Source organism: Acipenser ruthenus, chromosome 47 (assembly GCF_902713425.1).
Source record: "Acipenser ruthenus chromosome 47, fAciRut3.2 maternal haplotype, whole genome shotgun sequence".
In the NCBI taxonomy this organism is placed as follows: domain Eukaryota; kingdom Metazoa; phylum Chordata; class Actinopteri; order Acipenseriformes; family Acipenseridae; genus Acipenser; species Acipenser ruthenus.
The window spans coordinates 8,467,773-8,481,883 of record NC_081235.1 but is presented as its reverse complement, the minus strand read 5'-3'; the positions used below and the strand labels follow the sequence as shown (position 1 = coordinate 8,481,883).

General features: G+C 43.1%; 2 protein-coding genes across 2 annotated transcripts; one reads left to right on the top strand and one right to left on the bottom strand.

Annotated features, from left to right (window-relative positions):
* The first annotated feature begins 6,523 nt into the window (after positions 1–6,523).
* Positions 6,524–10,172, top strand: LOC117401235 (diencephalon/mesencephalon homeobox protein 1). The gene is made up of 4 exons (XM_034001776.3): positions 6,524–6,617; positions 7,380–7,609; positions 8,362–8,537; positions 8,813–10,172. The coding sequence occupies exons 2-4, from the start codon at positions 7,438–7,440 to the stop codon at positions 9,311–9,313; spliced, it is 849 nt and encodes a 282-aa protein (XP_033857667.3). The 5' UTR covers positions 6,524–6,617; positions 7,380–7,437; the 3' UTR covers positions 9,314–10,172.
* LOC117966190 (uncharacterized) lies at positions 10,159–13,868 on the bottom strand. The gene is made up of 4 exons (XM_034911762.2): positions 13,743–13,868; positions 12,717–13,031; positions 11,630–11,932; positions 10,159–10,380 (listed from the first exon to the last, which is right to left on the bottom strand). Exons 1-4 carry the CDS (start codon positions 13,816–13,818, stop codon positions 10,268–10,270), a joined length of 807 nt encoding a protein of 268 aa, XP_034767653.2. The 5' UTR covers positions 13,819–13,868; the 3' UTR covers positions 10,159–10,267.
* Positions 13,869–14,111: the final 243 nt, after the last annotated feature.

Here is a 14,111-nt window from a genome sequence, read left to right as displayed (position 1 = left end):
TACTCTGTAATATGTTCAGTTTTTTTTGTATTAATTGTTTTTTTTTTTTTATTAAAAAGAAAACAATGGTTAATCAGTGTGTGTGTGTGTGTGCGTGTGCCAACTGTTTCATTTGCTCAACCCAGTAATTTATAGTGAAATACTTATGGCAGAAAGTGGGTATTTAATAATTGAATGTGAAAGGATAAATTGTTCTTTATATTAAGTTTTTAAGAGGACAAGATTCTGCCTGCAGTCCCATCTTCTGCCCTTAGAGGCGAATGGACGCTTTTAGTTAGGATGAGTGGTGCTGTAGGCAGCAGTCAGGTTCAAAGGGAGCTGAGATTAGGCAGCCCCAGCCGTGCCTGTGGACTTAACACCTCTATGAAGCCCCCTTTAGCAGGTGTGGAGGCCAACAGTTCATTTTAACAGATGTTTCATTAACCAGCCTCATTCTTCTTCTCAAGCAACCAACTCTCATTGACTTGCTCTCATCACTTGTCAGGATGCATTCTGGAGGTCTGGGCTAGGACCCCAGGTTTTAAAGAGTAACTAACTGGAGATCAATACGGACACAATGTAGTGGGAGGGGGTTATATCGGGGGGTTTAGGAACGGACATGTGGGGCTTTGTAAAAGCAGGACAAAAAAAAAAAAAAGACTTAATTGCCAAAATCGATCAACTCTGATCAGCCTTGACTGTCTGGGGACAGGGAAGACCGAGGGACACGAGCGTTCGTTGAAAGCTTTGCAGTGCGGCTCTGGCCTCATGCTGTGAGAACTTCAGCATCAGCTCCTGATCCTAATCTAAATGCTCATCTGAGAGATGCATCAGGTTTTTCACTTCTAACTTACATGTAGACCTACTCAAGTTGAATGTCTCGAGGAGGTACATTGCAGGAATGGGTTGCAGGGTTTAGTGTAAGGTGTCGGGCTGCAATATTATTTTCACTTGCTTACCAGCTAAACTCAGGAACAGATTTCCTTGAAATAACAGCCAGTTGCCTTTAAAGAGTCCAATGACCAAGACATTCTCAAAAGCCCCATTATCATTTTGCTCAAGTTTTCCAGACTTGTTTTTACCTGTCCCCAAACATTACATTGGTTTTAGGGCCGTGTTGGAACAAAACTGGACCGTGAATTCCAATGGCGTCCCTCCAAAACTCCATGTCTCCATGTAGGCCTTTGAGATCCATGCCACCATTGACTTTGCCAAGGGCCCTCCGGCAGTGCACCCAGTCAAGCGTCCAGCTCACGCTGTGTTCATTTTACTCGCCTGTCCTTCCATTTGACTCCTGCGGTGTGCCAGTGACCTCTGGTGTCAAAGGTGGTCAGAGCTGATCGATTGTGTTATCATTATCAAGTCTTTATCCTCCACCCAGAACCACCTGGTACCAGCTCCTTTGCATTGTGCAAACCGTGTTCTCCAATTAACGCACATTTAATCTGCTTCCTCCTTTGTTAAAGTGATCAGCCTGGTCCCCTTTCAAGAGGTGCTCAAAGGTCATGTTACAATGTTGTCATGCCAATCTCTATATATATCATCAAACCAGGCTCACTGGTAAATCGTTTGTTTCTATTTTGGTGGGGGGGGTGAACATATATTTTTCAAGACTAAATAGATTCAGCATCTCCTACTGAAAAATAAGTACAAATGGGCACATATATATATATATATATATATATATATATATATATATATATATATATATATATACACACATATATATATTGTCTATTAGATTACTTTAACTGGTCTACAGTGTTGAGTTTCCTATACTACTAGAGCGCTCTGGAGTGTTGAGTGGAGTTCTCTTTCCTATACTACTAGAGCACTCTGCAGGGTTGAGTGGAGTTCTCTTTCCTATACTACTAGAGCACTCTGCAGTGTGGAGTGGAGTTCTCTTTCCTATACTACTAGAGCGCTCTGGAGTGTTGAGTGGAGTTCTCTTTCCTATACTACTAGAGCACTCTGCAGTGTTGAGTGGAGTTCTCTTTCCTATACTACTAGAGCACTCTGCAGTGTGGAGTGGAGTTCTCTTTCCTATACTACTAGAGCGCTCTGCAGTGTGGAGTGGAGTTCTCTTTCCTATACTACTAGAGCGCTCTGCAGTGTGGAGTGGAGTTCTCTTTCCTATACTACTAGAGTGCTCTGCAGTGTGGAGTGGAGTTCTCTTTCCTATACTGCTAGAGCACTCTGCAGTGTTGAGTGGCGTTCTCTCTCCTATATTACTAGAGCGCTCTGCAGTGTGGAGTGGAGTTCTCTTTCCTATACTACTAGAGCACTCTGCAGTGTTGAGTGGAGTTCTCTTTCCTATACTACTAGAGCACTCTGCAGTGTGGAGTGGAGTTCTCTTTCCTATACTACTAGAGCGCTCTGCAGTGTGGAGTGGAGTTCTCTTTCCTATACTACTAGAGCGCTCTGCAGTGTGGAGTGGAGTTCTCTTTCCTATACTGCTAGAGCACTCTGCAGTGTTGAGTGGCGTTCTCTCTCCTATATTACTAGAGCGCTCTGCAGTTTTGAGTGGAGTCTCTTTCCCAGGTCTGCTGTGTAAAAAGTTTTCAATTTTTGATCAGTTAAATTACAAGTAGGACATAATTGCTCTCTGATGACATTAACCAGAACATAGTTGCTTCATATCCATTGTGCAGCTTCTTGCTGGTAATGCTTGGGTAAAACAGTGTAATGGGATTCTAAAGATAGTTCTGCCTCATTTCTGTAAGGGTAGCCTGGTCCAGCTTTAAAAGTAATTACAAAGGGCTGGATTGACTGAGCTCATATAAAACAAGGCACATTTGGAGGGCATGATGTTTTGAGGACTATTCATAAAGGTTACTGGTGTGTATTTAACTGCTCTAAACGGTATTGTCCTGTTTAGATCAGAACACATGCCCAAGTCTAAGCCGTCAAAGGCCCTTTGAATTCCTGGTGTAAAGTTGCCTGTCAGCTCCACTCTGGCAGGCTGAATGCACTCAGCGTGATACTCGTCCCTCGCTGCGTCTCTCTCACGAGCGACCGCCGCTGCTGACCCCCAGGACAATCTCCGTGACACGGGCAGGTCAGAGGTGAGCCGAGCTGATCGATTCCTCCCAAATGAAGAAGTCTTTAACTTCTCCTGAGCCTTCCTGGCATGGGGTCCCTTAAAGACGGCCAATTGTGTGAGTTATCGGTCACGGGTGAGGCAGGGCCCCTGTGAGGCGGCCGTGTTGGTGGATAACTGACACTAAAAAAGCTCCTTGCTGGCAGGCGCTTGTCAATACAAATTTGCACTATTGATAAGCAATTATAAGGGGCGTGCACTGACACAGCTGTTCTAGGAGAAAAACAAAATGGTCCCTTTTAAAGGGCTGTAGGCCCCAGGCGTATTTACTTGAAAGAGGTTTGCTACACTTTCAGTGACAAACTAAAGAGGGAAATACATCAAAACACACATACGTTCAAATTAATTAAAACTGTTACCAAATATAGTGAAAGGAATATGAATTGTAATTCACAAAACATTGCATTATCCCGATCCTCAGCTCTAACCACTAGGCCACACTTCCTCCCAGTCCCACAGCTCTAACCACTAGGCCACACTTCCTCCCAGTCCCACATCCCTAACCACTAGGCCACACTTCCTCCCAGTCCCACAGCCCTAACCACTAGGCCACACTCCCTCCCAGTCCCACAGCCCTAACCACTAGGCCACACTCCCTCCCAGTCCCACAGCCCTAACCACTAGGCAAAACATGCAAAGATATGTATTTAATGATATCTATGTACTATACTTGTGATACAAGCATCTATCACCAGTTGTTATATCATTTTAGAGCGCATACTGACGTGATTTAAGCAAGCACCCGTTTAGTTTTGAGTTTGATAAGCTTGTCGAGTTTCAACGTGCAATGCAAAGTTGCTCAGTTTTCCTCTGCAGCGCATGCATAGAAAGGGAAAAGTAAAGAAATATGTTGCTGGGCTCCCAAACAAACCTCAAGGTGGACTGTCACAGTGGGAAAGATCAGGAAAGACATCTCTCATTTACAGCAAAACCAAAGTGTTTGAGCGTCGGGGCCGGCTCGCACAAGGAGGGGCTTTGTGTGTCCTTAATCCTCCCGGCCAACACAGCTTTAGCCAAGTCGCAGGATGAAAGTGCCGTTGAAATAACTACTTTTTAGCAGCAAATCTCTCCTAATCCTGCTAGGTGGGGAGACAAAGGCATCTCGGCACTAATCCTTCTGCTTTAAATGGGCTCAGGGATCTTGGCAAAAGGCTTCATCTAAATTACTTATTTTTGTTGGACACTAATATAGTTTGACAGCCAACAAAAAAGGACGAAAAAAACGAGAAAGTGGTCAGTGCTTCCTTGTGCTTATCACCAACGTTACAACGTGTTAGACGCTGTGCGGAGTTATTCAGACTCCATTATCTCCATATTATTTCCCTGCGTAGCAGGCTTTAAAAGTTGGGCTTGGATACAGTAAAACAAATTTTGTGGAAACTTTAAGGTTGGTCCGTGACCCAGTAAATCAGTTTTAAATCCAATCGGAAAACATCAAAAATCCCATCATGCTGGCACCAGTGCATTACCCTGACAAAACCCTTGGCAGCACTGTCCGCAACAGCAGCACAGTTCACATATTGTGGTCCTGATATGGGAGCAGGCTGTCTATAGTGCTGCAGTGTGTAGTGGTTCGTTCTATTGAGTAGGTACCATTCTACCATACCACTGTAGCTGCCCTTGAACAGCCCTTTGCCCTTTCACAATAGACACAATTGTAGAGGAGGGAGGTTGGTGAGCAACAGAAACACAAAGAATTTACTTCAGATTTTCCCCGGTGCAAAAAGCTGGTTGACGCTAAGCAGTCAATGAGCTGTAATGAAGAATGAAGTTTCTCCAGATACCTTTTTAATAGGATCACCCTTTTGAACTGTCTAATTAGACTGCTGGGAGTTAGCAAGTTGGCTGAATTGGAATACTTGATCTGCCAAATTTAGTTTAACTGATTTTTTTTTTTTTTTAATTTATTTTTGGTTTCAGAAATAACAGTGTTCAGCTACGAAGTTCTCAATCGAAGCTTCAGTAGACCAAAAAGCTGCGTGCATTTCTTCTGAATCACAGTGACCAGCTTTACAGCAGCCCGGATCTCCCTTTCCCCATCTCTTATTCTCTCTCCTGCTACAGTATTCTCTCCTAGTTCCGTATCAAAATGTGAAGGTGACCAGTTTAATGCTGGCCCATGTACCCCCCTCCCTTCCCTCTCCCAGCCCCCCATCACCCTGAGCTCGGTCCCTGCCTGTGCTGCTCGCTGTAAAAACCCAGGATCTCCTGGTTCCAGCTAATGCTCGTGGGAAACTTAATCCGCGGCTGCCAGCGTTTAAGCACAGATCTGGCAGATCTGTAATTTACATCGCTAAACCCCTGAGCTGAAGGCTTACCCTGATAGCGTACGGTACGGCTGTGAGGATGCGTCGGTGCCAGTGAGGCTCAGATTGAAACCTTTCCTCTGCTATCGACACACTGCACAGACCCAACTGAGGATGCTACAGAGGACTAGGGGGGGACCCTAAGAGAAATGACAGTGCATTTGCACAGTCATTTTGCAGATTTCCCATGTTTCCCCCCATAGTTATACTACGCATTTACCACAGTTTACCAAGGTTTGCCATGTTTATTAATATGCTTTAGCATACCTGTCTGGGCTGTGCAATGCTATACTTTACCATGCTGTCACTGTGCTTCATTAGACTGTGTTGTGCCTTTACTATAATAAACCTTTAGGGCTTGCACACAAGAGACGGATGAGACACTGGGAAATACCACAGATACTGTGGACAGTTTAAACCTGTCTTCATATAATCTGTGTTTTCAGAGTACCGCACTCCCATTTCATATTTCACCATTTCACCACTGCTCACAGTAAATTGTGCAAATAATCTATTATACTGTTTAATGTCTTCATTAATTGGCCGTGTTTTTTCATGTGCTATACCTATTGAGATGCCATGTTATATCTAATGACAGTACCACTGTATCTGCCCTGGTGCTACCATAGCCCCTTAATTCAGAACAATAGCATTGCATCGCCACTTGTCCTGAAATACTGCCTGCGTTTATATTTACCAAAAAAAAAAAAAACTTTCTCAAGACGGGGCACTGGCAGCTAAGTACGGGACAATAGGAGTTGTTTGGGAATCTCTTTAGAGGAGAATTTGGGGCCAAACTAAAGCCCCCCAGTTAGCAAAACAAACCCAAAGAGAGAGAGAGAAAAAAGAAGAAGCTTGTCTGTTTTTTTTCTAATCTTCCTGGGCTGTGAGATTAGGAAGCCCCCATTGTCTTAATTGTTTTAATGTGGAATACAGCGGGGCTCTCATTAAACTCAAATCCCTTTGAGTTCTATAGGTTCAAAAACTCGGGGGGCCCCCAGCCCCTCCCCCCCCCCTCTTCTTTATCCTCCCTAATCCAGGATAATGCCTCTCTTTCTATTGGCTAATGGTGGAGGGAAGCTGAAGTTAATGCTTCTTAAATAGCCGAGGGTGAGAAGAGTGAGGAGAGAACTTTAATCCAGGATCAGGACATTACTTCGTGGACTAGTTCCAAAAACTGAACGGACAACGAACTAGGAGAGGAATAGTGGATAGCAGCGCTGGGAAAAAAGGTACCTTTTCTTATTCCTGGTGGATAGACTGTTTTAATAAACGTTCAATGCGTTTTAACTTTAAATAGCAATAAACTGTAACTTTTCAATATGCTTTTTTTTATTTTGCTGTTGAACATTTCTTAAGCTAAAGAAATGTAGTATATGTATTATAGTACATGTGTACTTCAGTCAAAAAAGCATTCTTAACAGAATCCCATTTGGTCACCACATGTATAATTGTACGTTTCTTATAGTTTGTAATGTAATTTAATAATTATAATTTTAGAATTGTATAATTTACTATAATTTATAATATAATACAGTATTCTTTGTAAATGTCCTATCCGTACTATACTGCATCAACAGTTTATGGAAATACTTATAATTGAAATTAAAAATGAAACGTATGCTTGTAGTTCACACAAAATGCAATGCTGTTATATTTTCCTATTTTTGTAATACTTCAATTCATGGTTTGTTGATGCATTATTCCAGTAACAGTGCTATTTGAGTGGCATACTGAAGTTCCAATTATTCTGAAATCAATCAAATATAATAATAAATAACAATTATGAACATGCTATTAATAAAGCTCTTGCATCAGTATTTATTTGAAGTACTGTACTGCTAGTAACAATTGTAAGTCTCCCTGGATAATGGTGTCTGCTAATAAATAAATAAATAAATAAATAACTGAATAGAATTAAATTATATATATTATAAACTTTGCATTTAACTGATCCAAGACAAATTCACCAATTTTTTATGTTTCCCCACCAGGTGTCACTGTTGTTCTAAAAAGAAACCTGTGCTAAGGATACAACAGAAAAACAGCACCATGAATTCCCTTTACTACTACGGGGGATGTGGAGGATACCCACTCCAGAATATGAACTCCTTGGCTGTAATGTGCAACTTGCACCAGCAGATGGCAGAGCAGTACCAGATAAACCCGTCGGAAGGCCCGCCCTCATCCATTCACACCTTTTCCGTGGCAGAGAGATTGGCAGGTAAATCTCCAGTTCTGTTCCATGGAGACCATGAATAGCACAGAAAAATGTGGTAAAGCTTAGTAAAAAATATATAAAATAGTATTAAATGGGAAAGCATAGTAAATCACAAAGTAGTATGGTAAACATGGAAAAAAAATAATGTGGTCCACATCTACTGGCTATAGAAGTAAAGCATACCCACTCCAAAATATGCTCATTCCAAGAATAAAACAAGTAAGTTTGTAACTCCATTACAGTTGTGTTATATAAGCTGTTGTAAAGCATAGCAGTGTTGGAATGGTAAAAGCCTGACAAACTGTGCAAACAGCAGTAAGATCTGACACAACTGGCACTTTAAAAATGTGTGTCTAATTGTAAAACATATCAGATTTATCAGCGTCTACCTTGCTTTGAGCTTGTCTAGGGAATCCTAACTGGCAGGCACTGAATTGTCTGCCTGGTTCCATTCAAACCATGTGAACATAACTCTACCAGCCCTACTCTACATCTATAGAGACAGAGGGAGAAGGTGGGCATATATCACATGATCTGAATGGAATGACGAAGGCTTTTTAGTGCCTGGCACTTAGATTCTCCAGACAAGCTGTAAGCCTAGTACATGCAGAGGAAAATGAGAATAACTTAATCTGGGAGAAACGGAGCCCAGAGCCACTCGGAATGCTCGCAAACACCACAAAATATCCCGAGGACATGCAAAAAGAAAGCCCGGGTGAATTGAAAGCGTGACAGCCGCTGTGGGGTTTTTGCAGAGTTGATTCTGGAGGCGCGTTACGGGGACCAGCAGAAGCAGCGGCGCAGCAGGACAGCGTTCACTGGCCCTCAGCTCGCGGCTCTGGAGAAGGCCTTTCAGAAGACGCAGTATCCCGACGTGGTGATGAGAGAGAGGCTGGCTCTGTGCATCAGCCTTCCAGAAGCTCGCATCCAGGTAACCCAATCCCACGCCGGCCCGGCTGCCTGCCTCTCTCTTACTGTCCTTTCACAAACACAATGCTGATTGCATTACGCTGTAAAGAGTAAAGACCATGATGTATATACATATCGGCCCGCAGTTTGGGGCCCCCGTCGGCTCACCTAGTAAAAACATTGCCAGCGAGTGTGCCGGGTTTGCATCCTACTCGTGCTGAGTTACTGCTGAGCGATGGATTGAGAATCGTGTTGTTTGTATTTTCAGCCCCATTGAATATCCCGCTTCTGTTCCAGGTCTGGTTCAAGAACAGGAGAGCCAAGTTCCGCAAAGGCCAGCGTGGTGTCGCCCCGAGAGAGAACGCAGCCGCAGCAGAGCGGGAGGGCAGAGCCACAGCAGAGAGGGAGGAGGCTGACGCGAAAACCACAGACGAGACTCCCCCAGAATCGAGGGTGTGGGACCATCCCAGCCTAGCACAGGGGGAGCGTGCCTCACACTCTGAGCTCTACACAGGACCGCAGCCCTCCACGGACAGACCCTCCTCTCCGTTTCTCCATCACACCGCTGATCACTTGAGCTTCCTGTCCACTGGTTTGCATTTCCCACTCTCTTATTGGCAGGGTTTCCAGCAGTCGCTCTGCCCGGTCTCGGCTGTCAATGCCCGGGGAAAAGGGACCTCCTTGAGCCCCGGGACTGGAAGTACCACTCGGGACCAAATATACCAGCACTTAGGCCTCAAGGTGTACCATGACAGCAGAGGGGCCAAGCTGTGGCCAAGTGAGCAAAAGGACTATTGATCAGAGGTGTGGTCTTTGTAAGATACAATGGAAAAGTGGGAAACAGTTATTCCACCTCAGTGGATTCGTACTGTATAAATGTAGGAAACCTGGTGCCTAAAACTAGTAAGGTAGTGGTTAGGATCAAACAGGAAGTGGTAACGGTCAAACAGGAAGTGTTTGGGCAAAACAGTAAACAGTTATAGTCAAACAGGAAGTGAATGTGGTCAGAGACGTGTTTTTAACACACCTGTTTTTTTCTGCCCCCACTTGTTTTTGCCCTCCCCCCACCCCCACCAATCTCTCATTATGAATAATCAACAGTAAAGCAACCAGTGTTGTTTCTCCACAGTTAAACAAAAGGAGTCAAACCGGCAATTATCTAAAATAAAAATGATTTCTCATTCCTCAAAGACGTTTTACAAAATGCTACCGAAATACAGCATGCTGACTCAAATTTCATTTGAACACGTCCCTTATCAATGACATTTCCAGGCTCAGGAACTTTTTCAGTTTTGTTAATTATATTCTATTAACATGGGCTTATAAGTTAATAAGTCTCTTAAATATTACTACAGTGTGTAAGAACTATTTATTAAAATGCATGGCGCTAAATCTTTAAGATGACCCATTGTTCTGACCTGCGTGGTTGTGGTTTCTCTATTGTGGCCACCAGCTTACTTGATTAAGAAGCAGTTGTTATAAATGTAGCTGACTCAAGCAGGACTGACCTCTTTGAGAAACATGCAAAGTTCCCTTTCCTAGCCCTGTATTATTTACTTTTATTCGATATGGTGAAAAAGGGAATTAGGGTTACAGTCAGGAGGATTTATTGCTGTAAATAACCGACTCTTGCAATATACCGTAAATATATCTGTTTTTAATAAAGATGAAAAACATTACTTTTGCATTTATTTTTTAATTTGGAATAATTCTTTATTAGAATGCATTTCTTTTATCATAAGAATCCAGCTCCTAGCATGCCTTTGTGCAGGACATGCAGACGCTCAAGTTGACGAATATAATGAAGACAGCAGCTTTAGCAAGGACAAGGGACAGCAGGATAATCTCGCCTCCAGATCTCATTCCTGCGGGAGAAAGCACAGCCCGGGTTATCCGTGAATCAGAGTACTGAAGCTACTTCACAATTAAAGAGTAAACAGCGGGGTTCCGAAAAAATATATAACGTTGTGCGTCCCCACGCGTTGCTACAGCACTTTAAATAACCTGTCATTTTATTACATCTGTAAATGTAAAGTCTGTTTCAAAGCTCTTTTCAAAATGTCTGCTCTAGTGCACTGGAGTTTGAGATCTGTTCTCTAAATCAGTGCAGGTAGAGCGTACCACATCATGGATTGTTATTACTGTGTTACCTGTTTGACAATGTGGGCAATAATCCTGACACTATCGGTGCACTAGAGCAGACACTTTGAAAAGAGCTTTGAAACAGACTTTAAAGTTATAAGTGTAAAAAGTTGTCAGGATGTTAACAATGAAAAGAAAAATGACAGGTACGTTATTTAAACAGTTGTAGCAGCAGGTGGGAATGGGTAACGCTAGATTTTTCAGAACCCCGCTACTTACTCTTTAAGGCCATTTAATAATAACCCTGCCCTTATAAAGTTTACCACAGTATTCCTGCAGTTCTCCCCCATGCTTTTCCCATGGTTATACTGTTTATCCAGGTTTGTAATTTTTATTGCTATTCTATACCATGCATTGCTGGATTGTACAATGCTTCCCTGTGCTTTACCATGCTTCCCTGTGCTTTACCATGCTTCCCTGTGCTTTACCATGCTTCCCTGTGCTTTACCATGCTTCCCTGTGCTTTACTATGCTTCCCTGTGCTTTACCATGCTTCCCTGTGCTTTACCATGCTTCCCTATGCTTTACCATGCTTCCCTGTGCTTTACCATGCTTCCCTGTGCTTTACCATGCTTCCCTGTGCTTTACCATGCTTTCACTGTGCTTTGTTACACTTTGCTATGTTTTTACTATGGGAAACTTAATCTTATTGACGTCAATATGAAGCCGCCTTTAACATGAACCTCTTTATTCAGCATTCAATCCCAAACATAACCTCTGTTCAGTTACCTCTCCAATGAGACAGCTGCTGCAAAACTACCAAACCCTTTCAAACGCTTGAATGAAACATAATCTGCACATTTATTCATTTTTATTCAGATGATATATTCTTTGACAAACGTTTCCACTTTCAGAAGTAAGACCAAAAAAATATATATATATATATATGGCCAATATTGAAGCACACGCTTAGGCTAGATCCCCTCCCGCTTCAGTTACTAAAGGGTGAAAAGGATGGTTCTGTAAACGTACCCGTCACCTGTACCCGGACCCTCCTGCTCTCCTCACTGGGGCTCTCCGTCGCCAGGGAGGCACAGCAGTAATAGTCCCCAGCATCCTCCACTGTGATGGGGGAGAGTTCCAGGGAGGACCGGCTCTGCCCCTCTCCCAGGGTCTGGTTCCCGATAGCAGAGCCTGATTCGTTGCACCGCTCCCTGCTCCAGTACAAGCTCACCTCCTGTTTAACATCAGCATGAAAGGTGGCCGAGCAGTTGACTGATACCGAGTCGCCCTCGCTCACCTCCACGTCATAATCAGAGACGTTGACCTTAAAGTCTGGCAGGAAGATCCAGTAAAGTGGGTTAATTACCTGTGGCTTATCTTACCACTCAAACTGAGACGCTGAAGATGCTGTTATAAACATAATGTACAAATCCGGCTCTCTTTTTGGATTCCTTGTGCTTTCTGCTACAGAGATCAGTACAATCAAGTACACAAACTGTCTCAACGGTTTTAAAAAGTAACATTACATTTCTGTTGTAACGACAACACACGGAGCTGACTTGATCAGTGCTTTACAATGCTTCCCTATGCTTTACCAGACCTCTCTGTGCTTTACTATACCTCTCTGTGCTTTACAATGCTTGTCTATGCTTTACTACACCTCTTTGTGCTTTACAATGCTTGTCTATGCTCTGCCATGGATTCAAGATTCTTTATTACACTCTGCTTTTACTATGGGACACTTTGAGAAGGCTCTCTGGGAAGACTATTATTATTATTATTATTATTATTATTATTATTATTATTATTATTATTATTATTATTAGTTTATTTAGCAGACGCCTTTATCCAAGGCGACTTACAGAGACTAGGGTGTGTGAACTATGCATCAACTGCAGTCACTTACAATTACGTCTCACCCGAAAGACGGAGCACAAGGAGGTTAAGTGACTTGCTCAGGGTCACACAATGAGTCTGTGGCGGAGGTGGGATTTGAACCGGGGACCTCCTGGTTACAAGCCCTTTTCTTTAACCACTGGACGACACAGCCTCCTAAACGGGATGTCTCACCAGTCCTGCCCTGCTTAACCAATGGAATACCCCTGGGCTGCCCTACCTGTTACCAGTACATGGACGATGTTGCCCATGGCAGATGAAGTCTGGGCTTGCTGTTTCCTCGCTTGGCACAGGTAATGCCCGCTGTGTTGCTCTGTGGCTGAGCGCACTCTCAGGGTTGCTGTGTGGGTGCCGTTGCTGGAGTGAAGGCTGTGCCGATCGCTCTGGGCCAGGGATTGCTCCTCCTTGCACCAGTACAGAAGGAACGGGGAGTGAGTGCAGAAAGGGGAGCTGCAGCTCAGATTGAACCCGTCCCCTTGCCTCACCAGCAGCGTCTTCTGCAGAGTTTCAATGTGAGGGTCACAATCCTCCTTCCCTGTCAGTTAAAAGGGAAAATGTATCAAACAGAGGAGAGCATTCAGCCCATCGGTGCTCGTCCAGTTCCAGTAGCCGCTTGATCTCCACACTTAAAAAGGTGCCAATGATTCAGCAGCAAGGCAAGTCCAGCCATTCCATCCCCTTAACACTCTCTGTGCAAAGAAGTTTCTCCTACCCTCTGTCCCAAGTCTCTTAAAGCATTGCTTTATTTTGTCAGCACCTTTTTAAAATTTGAAAATACTTTTTTTTTTTTTTTAACGTATTTTTAATTATTATTATTATTTCATTTCTTAGCAGACGCCCTTATCCAGGGCGACTTACAATCGTAAGCAAATGCATTTCAAGTGTTACAGTACACTAAGAGCAAGATAAATACAATGACTTTGGTTCAAGCAAGTACAAGTGTGACAAAATACAATTCAATAATACAGCAGATAACAGTGATAGTTACATCAGGATATGATTAACTACAAACTACTACAGATTAAACACTTGGCAGATTGCAGTACTCTGAAGTACAGGATTAAATGCAGTAAAATAGGGGGCAGATAAGAGCAAATAAAGCGCATTTATCAATGTAATTTCATGCAGATATTGCTGTATAATTTAATGCCATAAAGGTTTTTTGAATACTACCATACAGAACCTTATATATTGCGACTAATGTGCAATTCTGTGGAAAGGAAGATATGCCAATGCTCATCCTTACCTTGAACAGAAGACACAAATAACCCAAGAACCCACACAGCTGCAGTTAAGACCTTCATTTTCTTGTTGAGCAACATGCATCACTTCTGATTTTTTCCTCTGTTTTAAACAGAAGAAACTCAGACACGGTGAGCCATGTGACCTTGAGAAAGATTGTAATTAGGCCAGATTGCAGGAGAGATTGCAGCAACCTTATCTCACAAACAACCCACAGTTTTGAGCAGTTTTATTGCAGATGCTATGGTCTGCAGAGATACAGGGCTTGCAGGTAAAAGACACCAGAATGCTTTGCGACACAAGTGGAAAACATGTAACTGTCCCTAACAAAAATTGAGCCATTTTGTCACCCTAGGGCAGGGCCTCCTATCCC